Source organism: Sceloporus occidentalis, unplaced genomic scaffold, assembly GCF_023333645.1.
Source record: "Sceloporus occidentalis isolate IW3139 unplaced genomic scaffold, rSceOcc1.0.p SCAF_14, whole genome shotgun sequence".
Lineage (NCBI taxonomy): Eukaryota > Metazoa > Chordata > Lepidosauria > Squamata > Phrynosomatidae > Sceloporus > Sceloporus occidentalis.
This window is the reverse complement of record NW_028316994.1, coordinates 15,891,194-15,918,336: the sequence shown is the minus strand read 5'-3', so window position 1 is coordinate 15,918,336 and position 27,143 is coordinate 15,891,194. Positions and strand designations below refer to the sequence as shown.

The 27,143-nt window shown below is 44.1% G+C and overlaps 1 protein-coding gene across 1 annotated transcript; it reads right to left on the bottom strand.

Moving 5' to 3' along the window:
- Nucleotides 1–29: 29 nt before the first annotated feature.
- On the bottom strand, nucleotides 30–26,504 carry RNF31 (ring finger protein 31). The gene is made up of 22 exons (XM_089481079.1): nucleotides 26,398–26,504; nucleotides 23,784–23,968; nucleotides 22,799–22,945; nucleotides 20,076–20,231; nucleotides 19,892–19,951; nucleotides 18,809–18,884; nucleotides 16,680–16,869; nucleotides 15,749–16,136; nucleotides 14,378–14,650; nucleotides 12,133–12,396; nucleotides 11,807–11,989; nucleotides 10,566–10,778; nucleotides 9,854–10,027; nucleotides 9,430–9,528; nucleotides 7,813–7,902; nucleotides 6,541–6,655; nucleotides 5,585–5,703; nucleotides 3,831–3,944; nucleotides 3,540–3,597; nucleotides 2,719–2,815; nucleotides 1,409–1,583; nucleotides 30–645 (listed from the first exon to the last, which is right to left on the bottom strand). Exons 2-22 carry the CDS (start codon nucleotides 23,964–23,966, stop codon nucleotides 592–594), a joined length of 3,228 nt encoding a protein of 1,075 aa, XP_089337205.1. The 5' UTR covers nucleotides 23,967–23,968; nucleotides 26,398–26,504; the 3' UTR covers nucleotides 30–591.
- Between the last annotated feature and the right edge of the window lie 639 nt (nucleotides 26,505–27,143).

Genomic DNA, 27,143 nt, shown 5'->3' with positions numbered 1-27,143 from the left:
AGGGAAAAAGAAAACAGTCTCACACTTCCTTTTAAAATTACAAACTAGTTTATTTGGAATTATGCATCTCCCAAGAGATATACAATAAGCTCAAAGTGCAGGTTAAAGAATTTGCAAAAATGAACAGCTGCTTCACCAGGAATTTCAACAAGGTTTTCCCCCCAGTTTGATCACTCTGAATAATTTTGGGGGGAGGTTGGAGGTTTATCATTTCCAACCCACCACTGAGTTAAAAAAAGACCCATCTTGGTAACAATCCATCTATTTTGTAAATCAAACTCTTCTCAAACAGCATTATGCCAGAAGGTAAAAAAATCCCTCCCCATCTCCATCTTCTTCCAAAATGTTCTTCTGGGAGAACAGCATGTTTGCAAACATGACCCTGAAAGTCCTAACTTTTGGCTTCAAAGCTCTTAAGACTGCATCTTGGATGGAAACATCCAATTCTGAAATGTTTAATGCTGCTTGGAGGCAATAAGGATTCCTTTGCTGGACTCAAGGGATAGATGGCTTCCATTCAACTCTCCCCAGAAAGATCTCAGCTCCAAGTCCTGGCTTCTTTCCCTGAGGATGAGGTCTGCTTTCATCCAGCTACTTCCGTCTGCGTGGAATTTTAGGGCCCAGAGGCACCTCATCCCTTAAAATCTACGGCAGTTTTGTGGGGCAGACAGAAAAAAGGGAGAAGTGAGCCATGAGTTTTAATATGTGTGTGCTTCAACTGATGTTTTTTGTTAATTGTTGTCCCATTGATCTATGGGGAGAGGCAGGTAAGAACTAATAATACTGTGGTCCCTCCACATTTGCTGGGGCCAGGGGTGAAGGACACCTGCGAATGTGGAAAAACTGCAAACACTCTTCTTTTTAGCTAAGAGAGCACCCCTCTTGGCATCTCCAGGTCCTCCAGCGCAACTCTGGTCAACATCTGCCAGAGGTTGATCACAGCATTATGCCAGAGGATCTACAAATGACAGTTGCGCTGGAAGACCTAGAGATTCCTAGATAGAACATATGAATCAAACTCACAAATAATCAAATGTGCAAAAGTCAAAGCTGCAAATGTGGAGGGCTGACTGTAATAATAATAATAACAATGACAATGTGAATCAAACTCACAAATAATCAAATGTGCAAAAGTCAAAATAATGTGAAGTCGAAGGCTTTCATGGTGGCTATCCATCATTTTTTGTGAGTTTTTTGGGCTAGGTGGTCATGTTCTATAAGAGTTTATTCCTGACATTTCATCAGCATCTCTGGCTGGCATCTTCAGAGAATGCTGGCATCTAGAACACGGCCACATAGCCGAAAACTCACAAAAAACAAATAATAATAATAATAATAATAATAATAATAATAATTTTGTTGAAGGAGTCCTCTCCCTCCCCACCAGCTTCAGGCCTCCCAATTTCACCTTGACCAAGCGTCCACGGTAGGCCTCCTCCTCCTCCGCTGTTCCCTGAGGTGGCACCTGAGTGGCAGGCAAGTGACGGCGACACACATTCTCAGCTTCTTGTAGCGTATAGAGGGTGGCTGGGTCCAGGGAGTGGCTGTTAATGAGGCTGACCAGGTACTCCTTGTAGTGTGCCCTGGAAGCAGGGCAAGGGGACATCAATAACCTTGACACATCTTGCTCCCCACTCATGCCAACTTGCGTCCTTCTCCTCAGCCAGAGAGTGCTCCATTGCACCAAAGCCTCCCATGTATCACTAAACTACGGGTGGGCAACTATGCAGGAGCCAGTTTTCCACACCATTGAGCCTCCCCCCAAGTGCAACAACCTCCCTGCCTCTGTCGGAACACCTAAACACCTCTATTGTCATTCATGTCCTTCTCAAAATATCAACAGGAAGTGATGTTCTGTCATTTCCAGTCATTATTTCGAGAAGGACATGGATGAAAACAGAGGTCTTGGGGGGTGTAGTTTGGGGGAGGGGGGTTAGGGGGTGATTGGAAATGACAGGATACCACTTCCTGTTGACTCCTAGTCACCATTTTGAGAAGGTCATGGATAAAAACAGAAGTACTGGTGGAGTTTGGTGGATTTTTTCCTGCAGTTTTGAGGTGAAAATAACCTAAAACCATGCCAATATTTTTTGTATAAAAACTAGTATTATTGGGAGGGCTTTAAGGGACCGATAGAGGGTTAGGGAAGACCTCAGAAATGGGGCCCTTGGCCTGTAATTCTGCCTTAAACCCAGTATGATGCCTTCAACAATCAGGTAATGATTTCTCAGTCTTTGGCAGCCCCAGAAACCCACCCCAAACTCCAAGACAAAACATTGTGGTTAGAGCCAGTTAGTAGTTAGATGTGTCATAACTAATCGGGTAACTCTCCTAGCCACCACAGCTAACGATGAGGGATGCTGGGGGCTGGAGTCCAACAACATTTTGAAGGTTATACACTTTCCACTCCTGGGTTACCGTGTTGGTCTCAGACAAGTTAGAAGCAGATTCTGGTGTCTCACCCACCCATAAAACTCACCAAGTGAATTTGGCTAGGCAGTCTCTTCCTCAGTCTGACCTACCTCATAGGGTAGCTGTGAGGATACTTTGGAGAATAGGGAGTGGCACTTATGCCACTTTGAGCTCTTTGGAAGAAAAGTGGGATATAGAATCATGGAATCTTAAGAGCTGGAAGGGACTAGATGGCCTTCTAAACCCAACCCCTGCCATGCAGGACATACATATTATTAAAAAAACAAATACAATTGTGTAACTTACTGACAAAGCCCAGCATATCCAGTGGGTGTCTCTTTCCCACAAGGCTCATCTTTTAATCCTGCCAAAGTCTCCTTCTGTTCCATAACACGGCATCCAGCTGAATGGAAGAGAGGTTCGGGCATTATTTATTTGTGATTCTTTCTATGCTGTTTAATATAATAAAATTGCTAAGCCACCACAAAGGATATACTGTAGAAGACATGATGAAACAATACAAAGTCATTTAAAAGTACTTTTAAAAAAAATGGATTGAAGAATTAAAAGCAGTAATATATAAAGGGAGCAAAGGAGCTCATTGTTCATAGTCAGGAATGCATGCAAGTAAAAGTACTCAAGTCACAAAAATCAGTATGGTACAAAATAAGAATAAAAAACATAACTCTGCAAACTAAGAGTTAAAGAACTAAATAAGGAGTTAAAAACAAAATAGCAATTTTAGAAGCAGCAGAGTCTATGATAAAAATCAAGCTTCTGAAAAGGTAACGCTTAAATAAAACCACCTACATTGCCTGCTAAAAAGCAAGGTTCAGTCAGTTTACTTGGGATCTACAGTTCTGATACATACACACATCTAGAATTCGTTGCAAAATATTTTAAAATAAGGGAAAAATCAAGTTATCCAAACCCCGTTTTTCAAGGCAGCAACTGAGAATCAGCCTTCCCTGTCCTGACACCTGCCAGGTCTTTTGCACTACAGAGACAATCCTTGCAGATGATGATAGGAGCTGTAGTTCAAGACATCTAAAGATCACTGTGTTAAAAGAACGTTGATGTAGATGTTCTCGACTAACCAAGATTTCCCAGAATCCTTTGGCACTCACCTCCAGGTGCGGCGCGGGTCCCAGCTGGAGGGTCTGTGTTGAACACGATGTTGTTATCCTGGAATGGGCAAAAAAAGTGAATGAACTGTAGCTTTTTTTTTGTGGGTTTTTCAGGCTATTTGGCCATGTTCTGAAATAACTTATTCCTGACATTTTGCCTGCATCTGTGGCTGGCATCTTCAGAGAATGGTGGCATGGAGGTTGTCACCCTTCTTCCACCACAAGAAACAATTCCTTTTCAGCTGGCACCCTTCTGTACCCTTTATGTAGTGCCTCGGTACACAAACCAACCTGTAAGAGTTGCTGCAGGCGCGGCACGTCCCAGTCCCGCAGGTAGAAGAGGCAGTCGCGGGGATGGTGGCCATGCAGAGACCGCCGAATTGGGCAGTCTGCTATCGGGCATTTCTGGAAGAGATGGAGACTTAGGTAAAGCAAGGCTGCAAGATTGCTTCATGGCTGTGCCCACCACCAACGCATAAATATATTGGATGCAAGTTCTTCACCAGAGCTCTAGCTAACAATTGCATACATTGGCAACAGCACATCTCTCAGGCTAAAACTGGGGTGTGTATGTGTTTCTGTGTGAAAGAGAAAGAGAGAGAGGGAGAATGTTTCTGCCCCCCAAAACATGGAGCCAGTAACCATAAATGGAGCCTATTTTGATTATCTTTTGGGGCAGGAGCAGTTAATAGAAGACTTTTATTTCCATTTTTCTCTGCCTCTTCTCCCCACTGTCACAGTCTTCAATAAATCCATAGTTCTCCCAAACACATTACACTTAAGGCTTTGTCTAGTCATCTTCTGACACTGATGTAATTTTGGGGGAATGATATCATCCTCTCAAAAGGCAGGATTTTATCTCAGGATTTTATTTCAGTCAATGGCTTGGGATAACAGCAAGGTTTCATACAAAAACATCTCTCTATTTCTCTCTCTCGTCTTTCTTTACAATTTGAGACTGTCACAACACTCAGCCACTCCCCGCACTTCTTACCACTTCTGTACTCACTGATGGAAACTTCATCTTAGTAAACAATATGGGTGTAACCAGATTACGTCCAACACACAGTGTACATTGCAGGTGGCACCTATTTGCATCTGTTTCAATACTGAGAAACAGCTTATGTATGGCTTAGTAGGTGGAGAGGTAGATACCAACTAGACTGACCTGGGTTCAACCTGTTATGTTTCACAATGGATTGCATGTTTGGTTTTGGGCAAGTCACACTCCCCTAGGCTCAGTTTCACTCATGTATCAAATGGGAATGAATATTGGCCCACCTCACAGGGTTGCTGTGAAGGAGAAATCTAATTTAAAAAACAAACAGCAGAACACGTTGCAAATCAAGATGGCCAAGAGATGACAGTGAGTTAGAATTTTTATCCCACTCCATCCAGAGGAATTTGAAGAGGCAAAAACAATACTTTATTTTTAAAGCTTGGAAAGTTACTTATTAAAAGTAACTTGTTCCTGTTGCTAGTGTTGCAGTGTTTGAGAAACTGAAAATTTTCTGTCAAGAAACTTCTGGAAATGCCCCAAAAAGGCAATGTTGGGAAGTAATTAAAATCTGCTGCTCATTACACCCAAAAATGTAAATTCAGTTTCATTAACTAGACCCTTGTAGCCCCCCAAAATAACTAGTTAAAGGTAAATGAGGTAAAGATTGAGCCTCCCTGATCCAAAATTCTGAAATCCAAAATACTCCAAAATCCAAAATTGCCCACATGTGTGGCTGAGTGATACTTTTGCTTTCTGATGGTTGATTTGCTTCATATACAAAATTATTTAAAATATTATGTATGTGTATAAGGTGTTTATGTAACACATGAATGTCATGTTTAGATTTGGGTACCATTGTCAAGATATCTCTTTATGTATATGCAAATATTCCAAAATCCATATGTAACTTTTAATGCATTACACTGAATGCCTTCCCTGTCAACCCCTATCCAACTAACGATAACGATAACGATAACGATGACGATGACGATGACGATGATAATAATAATAATAATAATAATAATAATAATAATAATAATATTACATTTGTGCCATAGAAAGCCCCATAGCAGCCACTGCAGAAATGATGCCTGCACTGGGAACACTGGAAATGCATGCAGCCTCCGCGGGCCAAGGCATACGAGAATTTACATTTGGGACATGCTGAAAGAAGAGGAAAAAAGGAGGTTAGGGAGCAAAGCTTTGGAGAAAAGTGGCTGCAGAGATTAAAGGAAAAGACTACCTGGCCCTATCCTAATAAAGGAAAGGTCCACCTAGCCCAAGGGATGCTGCATAATTGCGCCAATGTCATGGCAGCAAGATACACATCCAGGAAAGAATGGTCTAAGCCCAACTGGATTTACATGCCTCTTGAAGGCCTTTGTTGTGGGATTCTCAGGCAGAGATCCCACATATGTGCAGGCGGGTGAGAGAAAGGATGGTCCACTTTCGTGGAGTGCATCCTTCATTTCCTTCCCCCAGGAGCCCAGATCCACTGGATTTTCATCTTCTGGATCACATTCTCACTTTTCTTCTCTAAGGCTTTAACGGCTGCATGGCATGGGAAGTTTTTGGACAGAGCACAGAGGCAAATAATAACTCTTTCCTGGAAGCCTCATGGAGCAGAACCTCTCCTGTTAAATAGGCTGCAGGCGTCTTCTTGCACTATTTAACATGTACACCAATTTTGTTAAAACAGACCTCTGAATACTTCCAGACAACTGGGGTTTTTACAATATATTTTGGCCTGGCTGTATGGTGCCCATACAATCCTACAGAAAACTGGGGCAATTTTTGTCTGCTGGGCCCAACACCGTTGCCCCTTCCGGGTTCAGGCAATCCAGAGGCCTGAGTAAAAGGAATAAGCAGCTACATTTCTACAAAAGGAGAGTTCAAGTCTCAGGCCAGCCAGGAAACTGTACATTGCACCATGGATGTCTTGGGAGCAAGGCCCTTAAAGTTGGGGGGGGGGGGGCAGGGAGTGATGGTGGGAATCCTCACCAATTCCATTCTCCTGCAGGTAGACAGCCAAGCCCTGCGCCTGGTATTCTGGATCGTTGGTTCGCTTCCATTCCAAGAAACCTTCGCATGTCAGCCCCTGATGCTGTGGCTCCCACTGAAATCAAGGGAAGAGAAAAGAGAAAAAGAGTCAAGGAGGAGCAATATTCATCTTCTTTGCAAACAAGCACACACAAACAAAAGAAACTGAACTGGGCACCAAGAGCTTGAACACATTCGTTTTCCTGGACTACAGCTCCCAGAATTGCCCAGAGTCCCTTCTCCACAACTATATAAAGAAATGGGAGTGGAGCCTGGGAATAATAAAATTGGAAGAGACCCCAGGGGCCATCCAGTCCAACCCCATTCTGCCATGCAGGAACTCTCAATCAAAGCATCTCCAAGAGATGGCCATCCAGTCTCTGTTTAAAGACCTCCAAGCAAGGAGACTCCAAAGAAGAGAGCCTCCCTCTGTCACCATACAAGGAGAAGTAAGTGGAGCCTGAGGAAAGAGCCTTCTAGGCAGTGGTTCCTTGCTGGCTGAAGTCTCTCCCCAGGAAGGCTCACTTGGCAACTTTTGCATTCATTTTTTAAAAATCTGTATGAGTAGAAGTTGGTGGGGTCAGTGCATTTACTCCAGCTTTTCGTCCAGATTTTACAAGAGCAATCCAAGGTGCTGAACAGTGTCTCCCAAACAAAAAATGATAAAGGAAACCTGGTTATGGGAACTTTAGTAATAATTTAAAGCTAAGGTAAAGGTAGTCCTTTCATATGAGTGTCTAGTCATAACTGGCCTTAGGGGGTGGTGCTCATCTCCGTTATTAAGCCAAAGAGCCAGCGTTGTCCGAGGTCTGCTCTGGTGGTCATGTGGCCAGAATGACTGCAACCAATGCTATCCCCTTCCCACAAAAGTGGTACCTATTTATCTACTTGCATTTGCATGGATTTGGACTCCTAGGCTGGCAGAAGCTGGGACTAGTGACAGGAGCTCACCCCATCATGCAGCACTCGGGCCTCGAACTGCCAACCTTTCCATCTTCTGATCATCAGAATTGGCATCTTAACCACTAAGCCACCAAATAATTTAAAAATCCCCCTCCCAGCACGCCCCCCCCATCTTCCGTGCCAGCACCAAGTGTAATTTACAGAGTTCTTTCAGAGGTTTTTTAAAAAAAGTTATTTGGTTTAAACCTTGGCCTGCTGGTGTGTCATCATTGAGGCTCCCAGCTTTTCCTCCACATACCCCTCCAAACACCCCCAAGAGACTGGACAGACCTGGCGCTTGCACTGGACACAGAAACTCTTGCAGCACTGTGGACACTTGGCTTCCAGCTGCTCAGACTCGTAGATGAAGCCGAAGGAACACTGGAGAGGAGAGAAAGAAAAGAGAGAAAGAGGGAGAGAGAGAGGTTATGGTGAGGGTGTTGCTGGGGTGTATGTGTCTAATCACAAGGTTTGTATACAGCTAGGGACTCCAGATGGAATTCTCTATTGTGGCTATGCTGCATAACTGTGTGTGTGTGTGTGTGTGTGTGTGTGTGTGTGTATGTGTGTATAAATATATAAGTATACACAAAGGGAAATGAAAAACACAGTTAGTGAAGATGTGTATCAGGGCACAGCAAGAGTGGCCTGTTGCATATCAGGTTCTGCCAATGCACATTGTCACAAAGCACACTGCACTAAGCACAATGTCCCAAAGCACATTGGTTCCAACATCAGGACTGATATGTGCCAGTCACTCTGGTGGCTCCTGTATGTAGTAGCCTCCTCGCACCTACTATCTGAATACAGATGTTGCAAAAAGGAGCAATTAAGTTCTTCTTTTCAGCTACTAAGTTCTACTTCCTGCAGACAGAAAGTCCACTTACAAAGGTCTTAAGCCCCTTACTGAATTGCAGCCTCGCTCTCTCCACCCTAGGAGCCAATTTTAGATATGCATTGGACACTCACCACAATTTAAGACTGAGGTGGAAAAAAGTGTGGCCCATGGCCACATGTGGGCCTCAAAGCCATTTCTGCAGCCCCAGGTCATCAGACTCCACAGACTTTCCCTACCCCTTGAAAAGTCCTTTCTAGTCCCTTCCCTGCAGCAATGGCTTAATTATTGCTCCTGGATGCCACCTGAAGAAAGCATTTCCTTCCAAAGCCAGTTGCAGAAGATAAAAGTTTGTAGGGATTCCTTTGATCATACTCTGGCTATGGCCTAAGGCTTGGCTGGACCAAACGAATCCAAGCAAGGGCAAAAAGACTATCTGAACAGCTCTGCCTCCTCTGTCAGTCACACAAGAGTGTGACCAAAACAACAGACTTTGTTGTTATTTGCCATCAAGTTGACTTCTAGGAATGAGAGTTCTCCAAAAGCCCTGGTCACTTATAACTTTACTCAAGTCTTGCAAAGTCAGGGTTGTGGCTTCCTTGATTGAGTCTATCCATCTGCAGTGTGACTTCATGCTTTTCTTGATGCAGTGTTTTCCAATAAATCACGTAATCCCATTATGCATCCGCCTAAGTTTCATCATCTTAACTTGACTTTTTACATACAAAATGTTATCCCATTTTAATACTCATGCAATTCACTGCATGTCTTTTCTATGGAAAAGAGAACATGGTGTAGTGGTCCAAGTATTGGGATAGGACTCTGGGAGACCAGTGTTCAATTCCCCCTGAGCCACAGCAAATCACCTGGGTGACCTTGGGCAGGTCACATTCTCTCAGCCTCAGAGGAAGGCAACAACAAATCTTCTCTGAAGTATTGCCAAGAAAACATAAAATCAACTTGAAGGCACATATCAGCAACTTTCCTATGGGCTTTCCTATCTCCTTCCCACCTCCTCTTTCGCCTGCTCCTCTTTTCTTCAAAAACAACATCCCACAAATCTGCTTACTCACATGTGTGCACCACTGAAACTTTGGATCCCGCATGAGCACGCGTTCGGTCAGCTTCTTGTGGAAAAGTTCATAGGTCTCCCTGTCCAGGCAACTGCGCAACTGAGAGGTGACATTGGGGAGGAAGGAGAGGTAGTTAAAGGAAAGAGAATAAGGGAGGACATTTCAAAGTCTTTTAAGAAAGTCAGAAAGAAGAAGAGAAAAGAAAGCAGTCACTTCATTCCACTAAAGCAAGGCTGAGCAAAGTGTGTCCTGAGTTCACATGTGGCCTCCAAGGGTCTTTTAGTGGCCCTTAACCCCTCCAGACTGCAGTTTCAGATAAAACAGTGATGATTCTACAGTGTTGGTAAAATTAAAAAATAGGGGTTTGGGGGGCCTTGTATCACACAGTCAGAAAATAGAGCAGCAGGAGGAGGCAGGAAGTCACCTGGATGTCAAGGGTGGAGAAGTAGTTCAGAAGTTCCTTCTCATCGTTGATCTCTGGCTCAGAGCAAGCAGGGCACACCAGGTCAGTGATGTGCTTCTCTTTCACAGCAATGGTGAAGTGGAGAGCAAAGCATTCTGGGCAAATGGTACATTCACATGATGTCAGAGACTGCATCTGAAAGCAGAAGAAGAAGTTGGCTGAATTAGGTCAACATTTCCTGATCTTTTCCAATGTCCACATATCAGTAGTGTGCCTCCAGGAAGCCCCAGGCATAGGAAAGTTCCTTTATTTTATTTTTTTAAGCTGTCTAAGGATTCTGGGAGTTGTCCAAAAGAGTAACCTCTCCAGACAGAACCTGGAACAGAGGCAGGAGGCAGCAGAAGGTCTTTGTCTACCAGAGAAAGGAAAGGAGAAGGTGCCAACCCAACTTCATGCAGGAGGGAATTCCACAATCTGGGAACAACCACCAAGAAGGCTGTCTCCCATGGCTTCACCAAACATGCCTGTGATGGTGATGGGACCAAGAGAATTCAACCAAAACCAGTCTAACTGAGCTTTTGGGTCAAAAAGTGGAATAGAGTAACAGCACCACCTACTGGCCTTTGAACAAACGACCTATGAGGAGCATTTCAAGGCACTTTAGGGCTGTCTGGTTAATTCGAATGTATTTTGAAATGTCACTCAGGGCCAAGGGCTGGTATTCAGTACCTACCTTGTTGCGAGGAAGGGCTAGGCTACAGACTGCGCACTCCCAGTTCAGCAAGCGCTTGATGAAGTCGCGACTGGGGGAGGCCTTCACCGCCTCGACAATGTCAGCCAGCTCCCAGCCCCCATCGCTCGGCTGTTCAAGCATCAGTGAAACCACCAGTTCTGCTCGGCCCCAGCTGGGCAGAGAGAGGGAGGCCAGGAGGCGTCGAAGAAGTGCCTGAAAGAAGGGTGGCAACAAAGTGTAGTGGCTGGAGTAATGGACTGTGATTCAGGGAATCCAAGCTCTAGTCCCCCAGTGAGCTGTGAAACTCATGGGGCTGGCCCTGGGCCAGTCAATCACTCTTTCTCCTTCCATCCAGCCTACCTCACAGGGTGGCTGCAATGAGAAAAGGGGAAGGAGTATCCTATACAGTTGACCCTCCACATTTGTGGCTTTAACTTTTGTGGATTTGATTATTTGTGGTTTTGATTAATATAAAATAAATAATAAGTTTTATTTTTACCTCACCTCTGTCGAAATGACAGTTGAAGCAGCTTACAGTTTAAAAAGTCCATACAATCCACAATATCCCAATTATTCCCTCCTTCCCCTTAAAACATCAATTAAACACAGTAACCAATAAAATGATCCATTAAAATAATCAGAGACATGCAATGGGGCTACAGAACACTCAAGGTGGTGGACTCAAATGGTGGCCGGGTTTACTATTCAGGAAAGGTCTGCTGAAAGAGATCCGTCTTGACAGCTTGTTAAAAGCTGGTAATATGATGGATCCCTTCTGGCAGGCCATTCCATAATCAGGGAGCTGTACCTCTGGGTAGTTGCAGTCAACCTGGTCTTTATAGGCTGCAATAAATGTTCTCTCTAGGAATCTCTAAGTCCTCCAGCACAATTCTGCTGAAAGTTGACCACAGAGTTGTGGAGAACCTAGACGTTCCTAGAAAAAACATTTCTCTAGGCATTTGTTGGTCTTGCAGCATGATTCCATGATTAACCTTTGGCAGATATTGATCACAGAGTTGCACTGGAGGACCTGGGGATTTTTAGAGAGGTATTCTCGCAGGTAAACAGAATAGTGTTTTTTTATTTGCAGTTTTCCCATATTCTCAGGGGTCCTTCACCCCTAACTCAAGCGAATGTGGAGGGACATTTTGAAATCTCTGGAGCAAAAGCATGACATAAAACTAACATAAATGTGCTGGGGGGTGGGGTGGTCAGGGAGCCTCCTTTCAGAACTTTCTCACCTGTCGGTCTGGGTTGTGAAAATCTATTGGGGGATCTTCATCGTTCCACAATCGCTGATGGAAAGGTTCCAACCGCTGGCGCTGCAGCTGCACCAATGCCTGCCACAAGTCCCCATTGTTCTGGTAAAGGGCCTGCAACACAGGGCCACGGTCCTCAAAGCCCAGTGCTTTCAGCTCCCGGATCTGTTCAGAAAGGAAGTATGGGTTCTTGATCTACCTTAAGTGCCCACAACCCTGAGCTTGACCTCAAAAGATACTGTGCACATGCCCAGGGGCTTCACATTTTTCTCAGGAGTACAACAGTTTTCACCCTCCCCTCAACTTACCTTGCTGCGTCGTGCGCTAAGACACCGGCTGACAGCTTCATCCACATCCCCCTGGCTTTCTATCCATGCGGTCTGGACTTCCTGGCGGGTCAGGGCACCCAGACCGCCTCCGGGCTCTTGCTCCCCTCGCTGGGTGGCCAATTCAGCCATACCTTCCAGGACGCAGGGAAGCTCTGAATTCAGCCACGCCAGGGGCAGCTCTGCCCCTGAGTAGCGCAAAGCGGCAGCCACCATCTCAGGAGCCACACCTACTGCTTCAGCTTCCTGTGGAAGGGAGGGAAAAGGAAGCCCAGGTTATGTCAGGAGGGGCAAGTGAAAGTACGCAAAACAACAAGTATGGTTTTAAACTTTTGTACAGTTTCAATCTTACTGTATACTGTACCTATAAGTCTAGAAATCTTAGTCAAAAAATTAATCCAAAAAACTTAATTCGATTTATCCATGGGTCAATGTAAGTACTATTCTTTGACTCTTATAAAAAAAAGTAACCATAACCTGTTGAAAGGCAGGAGTGTAATCTGTCATGAAACCACTGACTCCCATCTGCTCTGTCATCCAGCCAGCCTTTCATGTGAGCGCAAACAGTTATGCCTGCTGGAATTTTGTAATTTTCATAGAATCATGGAATCATTTGGCATTGTTTTCCTTTGTTTTATCCTTTAGATCCTTTGTTACATGCCTCTAAGTTTTAACCTCAACTTATACATGGGTCATATCAAAATCCAAAATTCTGGCCCCAAAACCTGCCCTCAACTTATACATGAGGTCGATTTACAGGCAAGTATGTACGGTAATTTTATGCTGCTTTAGCTAGGTTGTTTTAATGTGTTTTTAAAATTTCTTTTTAAAGTGTTTACATCTTGTGAGCTTCTTGAGTTCATAAAAATGAAATAAATAAAAATAAAATAAAATAATGAATGATAATAAATAGCAAGGGACTTGGAGGGAGGGTGGCAACTAGCAGGTTCTGGGGAGGGTAGCTGTGGTTAACAGACAGGGACAAGCAAGGCTGCTAGATGCCCTACGGAAAGAGGATCTCGTGGGATCTGTAATTTTGAGAGGCATTTAGAATTCTTTAGCAGAGGATTCTAATGTTTCACCAAACTACAAATCCAAGGTTCCAGAGGATGCGTTTAAATTGGAATCACAGTGCTACAATTCTGTAGTGTGAAAGGTGTCCTGGTCTACCAACAAACCAGATAGTTTTAAAGAGGAACTAGACAAATCCATGGAAGATGGGCTATCAGTTACTACTAGTAATCTCTCTCTCTCTCTCTCGCACACACACACACACACACACACTTTTTCCAATACCAGAGGAAACATGCCTCTATTGTACAAGCTGCTGGAAAGACAAGTGGAAAGGTACACTTACCCATACTTGCTGCTTGTAGTTTCATCAGAACATAAGGTTGGTTTTTGAGGAAACAGAATGAGGGACTGAATAGGCCTTTGCTCTGATCCAACATAGCTCTTCTGATAAGGCCCAACACTTGCATATTTGGAGTCAGTTACCTGTTCAAAGAACCCTTTTCCAGGACTGGAGAGGAATGCTGGCTGGGATATTCTGGCAGCGGTCACTAGATATATCTATACCATCACGTTTAACAGCAACCCAACAGTGTTTTTGATTACCACCTTAGATGTAACTCTTTCTTATCCTGAGCAACTGAAAAAGGCAGAATCTCAGCCATTTTTGAACCTTTATTTATAATGTTATGTTTTTTAATCCCTCTGATATGCAGATTTTAACCAGGGATCCAAAACAAACTTGTCAGAAGAGCTGTTTGTTTTTATATACTAAAATGACTCACATTCTATTCAAGCCAGCTAACGTCTTCCAAATATTTTTGTTGTTATAGCCTTCAAGTTGTTTCCAACTTATGGTGACCCTAAGGTGAAATTATCACGGGGCTGAGAGTGTGTGACTTGCCCAAGGTCGCCCAGTGGGTTTCCACGGCTGAGCAGGGACTCGAACCCCAATCTCCAATGCTCAAACCACTACACCGCACTGGCTCTCCTTCCAAATATATCTTCATGTTCAACAGCCACCCAAGGTACGTTTCTCAAGAAACAGCTTGGACATGGCTCATTTTTATTTTGACCAACTGAAGAAGGCAGAAGCCAAAACTTTGTGTGACTTCATTTATAAAGTTCTGTTTGTCAGTCATTTTAAGAGAGAGAAGAAAAGAGGAAAGGAGAGAGAGTGTGTCTACTTCCCCAAAATGTATGAAGACCAACTCACCCTGATCATGGCAACCATCTTCTGTCCATCCTCTCGGAGCTTTTCCTGCCTCCGATGCTCTGCCTCTTCTAAAGAGATGGGTGGGGCCTTCCATGGACTCTTGGTTTCCACTGGTGGTCCTCTCTTCTGCTTGTCTTCCTCATCTTTCTCCAGCTTAGGGTGTGGCATCAAGGGCTCAGGCCCCCCTCGCTGGCTGGTGCGGTTGCACATATCGCACACCCGGCCAGGGACCTTGTTCCAGAAAGTGCAATGCTCACACTGCCAGCCAGGGAGCTATGGAGAAGGAAGAAAAGGGGAAATTTCATGAACGTAGAACAGGGAAGGACAGAGCACTAGGCAGAAGTGAAAATTAGGTGGGAGAAAGCTAACCACAGAGACATCATGTGTTTTAAATGATGTTATGTGTTTTTCATGTTTTCCTGAAGGTACTTGACCATGCGATTTCAGAAGCTAAGGCCTGGGTTGGTGCCAAATCTGCTGCCAGGTGGGCCACATAAGGAAGGTGGACTCCCCATGAGTTGCCAAGTGAAATGGCCTGACTGTGAGACATGGTATTTGGTTTATCACTATTATTTTATTTGAAATTCACTGATTTTACAAAGGATGCAATAAATAAATAAATAAATAAACAAATAACGATACTACAGTGCGTCCACGTCATACGCGAGTACGCTATATGCTGCTTCTAGTATACCAGAGGAAGCGCCGGAAAGGCTTCTCTCGCACCCCAGAAGAAACAATGGGGTGTGCTCCCACGATGTGCGCGCTGCAGGAACAAGCCTCGTTGTTTCTAATGGGGCTTGACTTTAAGCGGAATTTCCCTTATGCAGTGGGGTCTGGAACGGATCCCCTGCATAAGGGAAGGGCCAATTGTATTGCAAAAGACAAAAATACAGATTGAGTATCCTTTATCTAGCACTTCAAAATCCAAGATATTCCAAAATCATCTACATGAGTGGCGGAAATAGTGACGTCTGCCTTCTGCTGATTCAGTATACACATGTGTCCCATCTCCAATATATCTCATTATGAACATGCAAATATTCCAAAATCCAAAACACTTCTGGCCCCAAGCATTTTGAATAAGGGAGAGTCCACCTGTATATCAAACATGATCAGGCCCCAAGCCCCTTCCAAACCATCAAGTGGCAGTAATTTGTACTGGCTTCCCCTACTTTGTTTGCTTTCCTCATTTGGATTGCAAGAAAAACATGAACCACACAATTCTTACTGCTGCTTTGATTTAATCCATTATGCAAATAACTTTGGGAAAAGAAATATATCTCAGCAGCCTCAAAGCCTAAAAACTTCCACAGATTTGCTTGGACTGAATTGTGGCCCATTCGTGGCCTATCCGGCTGACGTATTTACCTGTTTCGACTGCTGCACAGCCTCCTCTCCCCAAGCTATTAGGGGCTTGGCATCCCCAGTGCCAGGCTTCCCAGCCAGGCGAGGCCTCTCACACACAGCACACAGGACCGTGGCTACCTCATTCTCGAAGGTGCAAGACTGACATGCCCATCGTCCCCGGGCCAGCTGTCCCAAGCTCTTGGGCTCTTCCTCAGCACTGAAGCTCTGGGGCATCTTGCAGCCACGTGGACGGTCACAAGCCACACACAGGACGGCGCGGCCATCGTTGTTCATGTGGCAGGCTGCACAGCACCATGGAGGCCGATGGGTGGGGACACTGAGCCAGGATGCTATTAGGGAGTCTGTTGCAGGTCGCAAGGAAGCAGCATCGGACGTTACGCCACACACACTTAAACGAGACCGGAATCACACACTTAGTAAATGGTAGCGGTTAAGACTGAGTCAACCCTTAATATCATATCTTAATTCTACATTCTGTGCTAAAATATTTAATCTCTGGACTACAACTCTTAGAATCTCACGAATAATCAAATACACAAAAGTTAAACTCGCACAAGTTGAGATTTGACTGCATATTTCAAAATCCAATACACTTTCATTTGTAAACATCAACAGACAGACATACTCATTCTTATAATCTTTTAGATCTGTGGAAGGATGTATTAACATAAAACACACACACACAGTCTTTTGGATGGATGTTTTCTGAACTTATTCCTTGGTTGCTCATTTAATTATAAATCTCTGCACAGGCTATATTGTACTGATTATTACTTTCTCTTTCTTTAAATCTGCATTACATAAAGTAGTCAAACATGAATAAAATGTTATTAAAGAAAAAGAATCTAGTACACTGAAGGACTGAAAAACCCAACTGTTCATAAGCAATAGAGATGAAGGTAGCCTGCAAGCAAAGAGGTTTCTGGGATACCTGGGTGGAGGTGGAGGAGGAGGACTACGCCATGCTTGGTCATTTAAAGGCGTCCGGTGGTGATGTGTCCGTGAAGGGTGTTTGTGGAAGAGGCGGTCACAGTCCGGGCACAGAGACTGGGCACAGTCTGGGCAATGCAGAGATGGGGGCTCCAACCCACAAAGCAGGCAGGCATCGGGGGGCAGGTACCCTGTGGAGAAGACAAAAAAACTAGTTAAGGATTAACTTACCCTCCAACATTTCACAAAAGAAAACCAGAGCAACATCAGAGTGTGGTCAAAATGACAAAAGTTATTAATGAGGAAAATGACACAAGTTAAGAGGCTGCAGCTGTTTGCTTTGCTTGAACCTACTGGAAAGGACAAGATTCCACCCCTTCTCTTCTCTCCTCCTGATGGGTTTACTGAGTGTGAACTACTTTTGAACTTTGAAATCATGTGCAGCAACAGAGGAAAAAGATGGAAGAAGGAAAGAGAAACTGGGAAATTTCTTAAATATCTGAAAGTTGCTAGGCTGGGATGGAGCTGTGCTGTTTTTAAGGTTTGTATATATAGTCCTTTAATGAATTTTTATGTTTTCAATGTTTAATGTTTTAACTTTATAAATCGCTTAATCACTTTTTACATAACACACTAATAATAATAATAATAATAATATTTTTTATTTATATACCGCGTTTCCAAATTAGATCAAATTATATAAAACTTATACTTTTATTAATGACTTTGGTCTTTTCCCAACACTGCTCCCTGGCCCATGTGACCATCAGTGGCAGGCACTGGCTTCCATGTCAGGTGAGACTTGGTTTTAGTATGAAATTTGGATGAGATCTCCAAGGTGATGAATCTGTCTAAGGGAAAGGGTTCCTTACTAGACTGAGTAACTCAATTTTTAAATTTCAGAGCAAAATCTCGACCCTTCCAAATGTGCTCAGAATCAGAAGCTGGTCCTGAGTGCTTGCAAAATATATAGTTGATATAATTAGCCTTCTGAATCTGTGGATTCTACCATCCATGGCTTGAAAATAGCCCCCCCCCCCCCCCCCACACACACACACACACACACACATAAATCCAAAAAGCAAAGTGTGATTTTTGCCATTTTATGTAAGGTTTTATGTAAGATATCCTACTGCATATAACAGGGGTAGGCAACCTGAGGCCCGCGGGCCGGATGCGGCCCGGCGAGGCCTTGGGACCAGCCCCAGCCCAGTCTTGCCGCCGGGGCCTTTGGCCTCTCGCGCGCAGGGGCAAGGGGGGCAGTTGTCTATAGATGCCTCAGAAACATGCATTTATATTAACATTTTTTAAAAAATCAGCAAATTTTTTTGCGTGTCCTCCACTTTTTTAAAAAAAGCGTCCACCATTTGAAAATGTTGTCCTACATTTGTCCTGGTTTATTTAATTATTTAATTATTTAATTATTTATTTTTTGGCTTCGGCCCCCCAGTTGTCTGAGGGACAGCAACCCGGCCCCCGGCTCAAAAAAGTTGCCTACCCCTGGCATATAATAAGCATCCATGGATTTTGGCATCCAAGGGGGGGGGGGGTCCTAGAACCAAATCCCAGTGGTTGCCAAGGGTCCACTGTATAAGAAAACAAGCATGAGAGTAAACCATATGACTGCAGAGAGAAGATTTAGGAAATGGGTTCAAGCCTGGTGGCAAAATCTGGGGATTCTGAGAGCTGAAGTCCCGTTTGACCCCCTCCACCCCCCCCCCCCAAAAAAAAAAAGAAAAGAAAAAGGGCAATTTCCAAACTCTGAAATCTTAGACTGAGAATGGAGCGAAGGCTCAGCTGCTAGGCCATGACAGTGTCTGGGCTCCCCTGCAAAAGAAGCCCTGTCAAGCAAGGAAGCTGCCAGCTGATGTTAGGGACCCAGGTGGTTACAACATAGAGAAGGCAGTGGGCTCTGCCAAAAATATGCCACACACACTTTTCTCTCTACCCATGAGGACTAAAAACTTGCTCACCCAGTTTTGTTGTTAGAGATCAAATTTGAAAGCTGAAATTCACAGCAACCTACATTATGTATCAGACAACAAATTCCACTAAGTGGAACAATCAACTTTCTGTGAGTAGAAAAAACTGCAGGCCTTTGCCACAACCATCCTCTAGAGCCCACATTACCTGTGTGTGGTAATGTTGCAGCTAGATGCTGGGGCATATGTTCTTGCAGGGGAAAGACATCTGTAACCAGGCTTTCCTGAAAAAGAGAGAAGGAGAAGGCTCAAGTAAACACGCTTGAATCTGAACGGTTTTATTCACACCTTCACACCTTTAAGGAGGCCACATTAAAGATGTTTAGTGTTACTATACCTATGAACCTTTATCCTTCTGCTTTTAAGTTGTTTTTATACGATGGAATGTTTTATCCTCTACTGCTGGGTTTAATTTATGATTTAACATTCTACTTCTTTTTTTTAAACTATGGTCATATTTATCATGGTCAGGATTTTTATTTTTAACAGACTGTTCTCTACCCAGAGAATGTTGTCCAGTAGGCAATTTAAAAGTACAATTTTATATATAATTTTTAACATGCCTTACCTATGGCTACCCTTCAGGTGTTTTGAAGGGACCATAGATACAAAACCTAGGAAAAACCTGATCCAAGGAAAGTGTTGCATTGATGTGAGCTATGCTTTGCAAGCTAGAAACGGGTTGCATAGAACTGGATTCTGATTTGCAGCCCAGAAAGTTAATGCACAGAACAGAATTTTGCTTTGAAGCAAAGCTATAGCATAAAGCTGGCAGTCTAGAAAATAATTGTATGAATCAAGCTCTGCTTTGCAGCCTGGAAAGGTGCTGTGTGGAACTGAGCTATGCTCTGCAAAGCAGACAGGTGCCACAAGGAGTTGAGCTATGCATTGCAGCTCCAAAAGGTGCTGTTTTAAACTGAGCTCTGGTTACAGCCTGGGAAACTAGTGCATGCAACTGAAGTTTGGTTTACAGCCTGAGTAGGTGCTACATGTGTCTAACTGGGCTTTGTAATCCTACTTGGAATTCTGCAGATCCAAGTAAGCTCTGCTTTGTTGCCCAAGAATGCACTGCTTTCAACTGAGCTCTGGTTTTCCATCTGGAAAAGTACTACATAGAACTGAGTTCTACTTTGTAGCCTAGGAAGCTGTTGCATTCCTTTCCAACCTGAGAAAGTACTGTATGCAGTTAAGCTCTGCTTTGCAGTCCTGATATCACTGACAGCAGACTCACCCTTAAATTGTCACCTCCCTGCATTAACTCTTGTAACACCAGAGGATTGGGATGGTTGTCCTGAAAGGGGAAATGAACCATTAATATTTTCCAGCTCACATCAGGGCCCCCAGTACCTGCCCTCATCTCCCCATCCTTACTCCCCCTTGAGCCAAGGCTCCTTGGCATCACAGACTTGCCATACCGAAAGGAGGAGATTCAGCTCAGCCCGTAACATCATGACATCCGCTGTGATGGAGGCCACTCGGAGGGTGTCTGGTTCCTGCAGATGCTCAGGGAAGCACAGGCCATCTGTCTGTTCTTTGGAATAGCCATAGAGACGAAGAACATCTCGTCCGCCCTGAAAAAAAGACACAAAAAATAATCAACAGACTTAGAAGATATTGAAAGGTGACAAGCAAAAGCAATACAGGTTGCCTCTGCCTCTTCATCAGACAGATCTTTATCAAGGGTCAGAGTCTGCAAGGAAAGTCCTTCATTATTTGAAGCCAAGGTGGCATTGACATGAAACATAATCTTATCTGTGGTGTCCCCTCCCCACTGAACACCCTGCCAAGGTAGGCTGGCCAAGCTCTTTTTACTGGATTTTTCAGAAAGGCAATAGAGGAGAGCTGTTACAGCATGCAAGTAACTGGGAATTTCTTGTTATAGCTTGGCACCAAAACCACTAAGATCAAGCCAGGTTAACTTCCTTTGGGGGTGGGGAATCCTTAGACTGAGAGAACCACCACTGAGGAGACCCTGTTCCAAGTATCTAGACACTGTGCTTCTACTGGAAGAGACATGGAGGGAAGACCCTTTGACAATTACTTTGACTCTTCTCTGTCGTGTATCCCTCAGATCCAGACCACAGCCAAGGCTTGCAGATTCTTTTTGTACAATATTGCCAAAATCCGACCATATCTCTCTGCCTCTACTGCCAAGATCCTGGTCCATGCCCTAGTGATCTCACGACTGGATTACTATAACGTCCTCCTGGCTGGGCTGCCTCTTTCTCACCTCCGTCCTTTAATCTCTGTCCAGCATTCAGCTGCATGCATTATCACTTCCACCCACCGATCTGACCACATCTCTCCTGTGTTGGCATCCCTTCACTGGCTCCCTCTCCCTTTCCATATTCAGTATAAGCTCCTGCTGTCGACATTCAAAGCCCTCCATGGGCTGGCCCCTCCTTACTTATCAGACCTTCTTTCTCCTCACCTTCCCACTCGGGCCCTCTGTTCTGGTAGTGAAGGGTTCCTGTCTCAGCCCAGGATTTCCTCTGCCCCATCCCGGATTCGCCCCTTTTCACTTGCTGCCCCTCACTCCTGGAACCTTCTTCCCCCACAAGCAAGAGCCATCACTTCTTTAACTAGCTTCAAAACGGAGTTGAAGACCATCCTGTTCAGAGAAGCCTTCCCAGGCATTGCATAATTGTCGCTTACTATCTGATGTTCTTCTGTTGCCTGTTTATCGAACTATTTCCTGTATTGCTATGTATTGTATATGTATTATCCTACTTGAGAGTATGTATTTTCCCTGGATGAAGATTAACCTTCCATTTTGAAGCCAAGCCCTCCCTCCAGTCCATCTGCCTTGGTCCAGGCCTCGGAGGTAGAGAGGAACTGCTGGACCTCTTACCCTCTCCCTCCACCGCTCCCTTCTCCTTCTGTGTCATGTCTTTTTAGATTGTAAGCCTGAGGGCAGGGAACCGTCTAACTAAAAAGATTGCATGTACAGCGCTGTGTAAATTTACAGCGCTTCATAAATAAAGGTTAATAATAATAATAATAATAATAATAATAATAACTTCAGTATACCTTTAAGACGGCTGTTAAGACGGATCTCTTCCAGCAGGCCTTCCCAGACTGACCCCAGCTACCGCCACTTGTTACCTAACACAAACTGTTCCTCCTTCCCACAAATAGTCTCTCTCCAAACCCACTTTTTAATCTATTTTAATTTAGATTTTATTGTTATACACTTTGTTTTGGTATGGGGATAGGGATCATGTTTGTATATGTTATGTAGACTATGTTTTATTATGTAAGTTTACTATGTATGTTATTGGATTATGTTTTGTAACCCGCCTCGATCTGCAGGGAGAGGCGGGAAATAAATAAATAAATAAATAAATAAATAAATAATTATTATTCAGGCAACGTGATGTGGAGGCAGATGGTCCTTCAACATATCCTTGCTATGAAGTGGTCAGTTCCAACAGCATCTACAATCCTGAACCTTCAAGTGGAACACACCTACATTTCCAGCCGACTGAATGCTACCACATGGGACAAAAATTGGCCTCCTCATCTAATCTAAGATCAAGCTTCCACTGCCAGATGTAAAAGAAGTGGGTGACTTGAGAAAGTTGATGCCACCTCACTCCAAACCCTTGGACAGTTTATAAAGAAAAGGAGATGTTGAAGAACATGGAGTGAAAGATGGACTCTGAAGCACTAACGTGTTACAGCCGGGCAATGGTCTACCAACAATCTGTTGGAGACAGAGTTTTGTGGTTACATGATGGGCTGGGGGGGGGGACCAAAGTTGTACAGAAACTATGGACGGAAAGACAAGAATGTGATTTGGGAATGGAGTCAGTGAGATGCGTGTATCCTTCCCTTTTTTATATTTTGTTTTATTTTGAGACCCCAAGGGTGCAGACTTAAGAAAATAAACAAAATAATCTGGTTTTCAAAACCAGTTGGAAACATGAAAACAAAAATATAATGCCATAAAATCAATACTGACATTAACACAGCAGTCCCTGCTTCTTTAGTTCCTGGCATGTGTTTTTAATGGGAGGTTTAACAGTCATTAAGAATTTTTTCAAGTAGATATAGTTAGACAGGTCTATGTCCTGTTTCTAAGAACATACTTCCTACTAGTACTTTGCTGGTATTCTCAACGGAGCATCTTTCTCACCTGGATGGTGTCCACTGTGTCACGGAAGACGGGATTGTTGAACTTAACGGTTCGCCAGAATTTGGGCTTGTGGGGGTTCAAGAGGTTGCGCCCGTATTTCTCCAAGATGTTCAAGGCAGTGGAGATTTTGTGAAGATCCTTCTCAGTCTGGCAAGGGGTTGGAAAACTGGACTTAATGTCTTATCAGACATTGCATACATACACAAACTTTACGGAGATCAACAGCACATCCTCTCTGAACTCTACAACCCTGTCAGACTTAATATATCTGGTTTCTGAAACCTCATGAGGAAGAGATATTATCAACCAGAGTTCTTAAGGACCAGGACCTTGCTTTTGGGTGTTTAAAAATGTTCACTCAGCATTCTGCATAACTCAGTTATACCTTTATGTGACTATCTACAATAAATGTAACCTCAATTGTAACCCACCTCATCCCATCCCACCAGTTGAGGGCTGCTGCCAAATTGCAGCATGAATACAGTTAGACACCTTTTTTAACTGTCATGACTCCATGCTATGGAATCCTGGGATTTGTACTTTGTTGTGGCACTGGAGCTCTCTGACAAAGAAGGTTAAATAGCTCACAAAACTACAAATCCTAGAATTCAATAGCCTTGAGCCATAGCAGTTAAAGTGGTGTCAAAGTGTATTAATTCTGCAGTGTAGATGCAGCCAAGCTCACCATATCCACATGCCAACATTTCTTAACACTTGCTTATCCGTTATACCTTGATCCTTACATCTATAGCTCTGCTACCTTCCCTGCCTCACCTATGGTTACATGCTCCCTTCCTGGGTAGCAGCTGATGTCTAGTCAGACATTGTACAGGTGAAGCTCCTGCCCATTAGGCAGCTGTTTCAAGTCCCAAAACAGTTCCAGAAAGTAGGGAAATCACCCCACTACTCTTGCTTCCACTGCTTCCAAAGTGTCTCCTAGTCTCAAAACTTACCCTCCCACCTGGTTTCCAGAATGTCCCCTTACCTGCTCCTGGGTATTAGCTTTTATAATTCCTTTGGCATCTATTTCCCGGTACTTTTGGGCAGGGGGTAATGCCACCTCCACCAAGCGTTGTACAGACTCTGGATTCTGCTCCGCAGGACTCTTGATCAAAGCAGCCACCAGTTCATCCCGCAGAGTAGTGAACTGCCGCTCCATCTCCTCCATGGCTGCCACCAAAATGAGGGTGAGGGGGGTGGAAGAACATAAAGAAAGAATAAGAATAAGAATAAGGTGGAGTGATATTTATAATCACTCACAGGCATCAAAAATAACAATGCCAGATGAAATTATCAATCTAGATGGCACATTATAAAGCATCTCTGCATCTCAGGAGGAGACAATCTAAAGCAAACATGCAAGGGGCACATGCTAGTGGCCTCTCCTTCACTGGAAGCTTTTAAAGGTATGCTTACCTGTACTTTTCTCAGTAGGTTGGGGGTCGAACTAGATGACCTGTGGGCTCCCTTTGAATTTTACATTTCTAATATTCTACCCCCCCCCCCCAAAGTTGGAGTTGTCAGGGGTCTCTTATGGTAAAGGGTGTCCCTAATTTGAGGGCTGGAAATCTTGTTCCTCTCCAGACTGCTTGCTTTCACTTATATGTTGTTGTTGTGTATTTTCAAGTCTTTTCAAATGTATGGTGAATCTATCACAAAGTTTCTTGGTAAGAATTGTTCAGAAGGGGGTTGCATTGGCCTTCTTCTCAGGCAGAGAGAGTGTGGCTGCAGAAATAATGCAGTTTGACACTACTTTAACTCAATGCTGAGGATTTGTAGTTTTGTATGACCTTTAGCCTTCTCTGTCAGAGAGCTTTTGTGCCACAACAAACTACAAGTTCCAGGATTCCATAGCATGGAACCATGGCAGTTAAAGTGGTGTCAATCTGAATTATTTCTGCAGTGTGGATCAGCCCCAGTGGGTTTCCATGGCTGAGCAAGTATTCAAACCCTGGTTGCTGGAGCTGTAGTCCAAACTCAGACAACGCCACCACACTAGGCTTCCCCACTTATGAGATATCCCCTATGTAAGACTTAAATAGCTTTTCCTTTTTATAGAGACTGAACAACATCCCCCCAAAAATCACATATTTTGGTCAAATACATAAAGACCGTGACATGCGCAACATACGATTTACGAATGTGGATGACAGGTTAATTTTACAGAGAAACACATGGCTAGATTAAATGTAATGAATAGTACTTTCATTTTTTGTGGGGGTTTTGGGCGATGGGGCCGTGTTCTTGAAGAGTTTATTGCTGACATTCTGCCAGTGTCTGTGGTTGGCATCTTTCTCTGAATGCTGGCGAAACTTCAGGAATAAACTCTTCCAAACACGGCCCCATCGCCCAAAACCCCCACAAAAAACGATGGATTCTGGCCACGAAAGCCTCCGACTTCACAATAGTACTTTCATTTGGTATTTAAGCAAAGCCCTAAGCTTTCTTAGGGAGCCAGTGTGGCAAAGTGGTGAGTGTTGGACTAGGACTATGGAAACCAGGGTTCGATTCCCAGCTTGGCCATGAAACCCACTGGGAGACCTTGCACAAGTTGCACTCTCTCAGCCTCAGAGGATGGCCATGGCAAACCCAGTCTGAAGAAAGTGACCAAGAAAACCCCTTGGGGTAGCCATGAATCTGAAACGACTTGAAGGCACACAATACGCACATACACAAACTCTGTTAACCTGCGAGGCTACTCACACTCCTTTCCAAACCCCCCCCAAAAAAGGGGGGGCATAATTGACACCTCTATTGATGCCTCTATTGACACCTCTATTGCTACTGATACCAAAATTGTTTGACGCCATCAACCCCATCGCCCCCCCCTTAGAGGAAGATTCGTTTCTTCCGCTAATCTGCCCAGAATTTTAATGTACGTATTGCATTGGATAGTTTTACATTCACTGATGTTTAATCTCTTTTTATGAGTCGAGGGGTCGGGTCTTGAGGTTTTTAAATTGTAATTTTTAATTGTCTGATGTTTTATTTATACTGTTGGATTCCTCTTTGATTCCTTTGGGGAAAAGCGGAATGCAAATAAACATTATTGCTATAATTTGCTATTCTCTCCCTCTTGTTCTGGACTAGTCTTAGTGAAACCCTCCCGTTGGGTTTGGCTCAGCTCTCACATCCAAACACAGCAACAGGGAACACAATGTCTTGCATGATTCTCACTTTTGCACTCAGTTGTATGTCTTTACATTTAGGATCTGCTCTAGTTCTTTCATAGCCTTCCTTTCCTTTCCTAATCTCCTTCTGGTTCCTTGGCTGCAGCCCCCATTTCCATCAGTGTCTGATCCCAGGCCTGGGAGCTCTTTCACCACTTCCATCTCTTCTCTGTCTGGGCTGAATCTGTCATTGTCTTTGTTGTCTTTACGTTCCTTCCTTGGTCTTCCTTATGCTCTTGAGCAACGCAGGGGCAAAGCTGCATTGCATGCAGCCTGGGTTCAAATTGCTCCTTCCTCTCTCTCTCTTTTGGGGGGCAGACAACAACAACAATGACAACAACAACGACGTTCCAGGCAGGAAAACAGAAACAAAAAAGTTGCAAGGGGGGTTTGGAACTGGAAAAGAGGAGCCAAAAGAGGGGCGCTTACCTATTTGGGGCTCAAGGGGGACCCCCCCCCAAGGCTTCCTTCCTCTTGTGGCGGGTGGTTCCAACAGCTGATGGCAGAAGAGGAAGAGAGAAGCAGAGGGGAAGCAGAGGAAAGGGCCAGAAAGGCCTTAGAGCACAGCCTACAGCGACCCCGCCTGGTCGGGAGGAGGAACTGCACCCTCGCTGAGCTCCTTCTCACTGGCATGCTTCTGAGCATGCGCAGTGCTCTTCCCATCCTGCTGGGGAAAGAGAACCACTATATTTAATGGAGTATTAAATCCCTAATTGACGATTTGAGACTCAAGTAACCTTTTTTTTTTGGTGGGGGGAGAAAGAATGCAGTCCCTTGAACTTTCCAGCCTTGGGAATTGGGGTGGGGTGGGGGGGTTGCTTCATTTTAAAATGTTTTATACAGTTTTAAGTACTGTATTCTTTCTAATAGCTATCTCTTCTAACATTGTAATAATTTAATTCCTTTTTAATGCACCCCTTTTTATGTTTTTTTAATTGCATCGTTCTTTGAATGCTGCGTCTGCTCCAGGGCACCATGAAGCCAAAGGAAGCTGGAGAGGAGACCTTCTTCATATGCTCCAAAGGCACTCTGCGTATGCTCCAGGGCACCCCAATGCAAAATGAAGATAGAAGGGAGGAAAGCAGATCTTCCTGTGCTCCAAAGGCACTCTGCATGTGCAATGCAAAAGGAAATGAAAAAGGAAAGGAGATAGATGTTCCTATGCTCCAAAGGCA

What these genes read in the sequence shown, in the direction of transcription:
- RNF31 (XM_089481079.1), bottom strand. Translation starts at nt 23,966, where the DNA reads ATGGAGGAGATGGAGCGGCAGTTCACTACTCTGCGGGATGAACTGGTG. An exon ending in TAGCCCTTCCTCGCAACAAG is followed by an intron (nt 10,028 to 10,565) that starts GTAGGTACTGAA and finishes TTCTGCTTTCAG; the next exon opens with ATGCAGTCTCTGACATCATG. An exon ending in CCTGCAGGAGAATGGAATTG is followed by an intron (nt 5,704 to 6,540) that starts GTGAGGATTCCC and finishes CTCTTCTTTCAG; the next exon opens with CATGTCCCAAATGTAAATTC.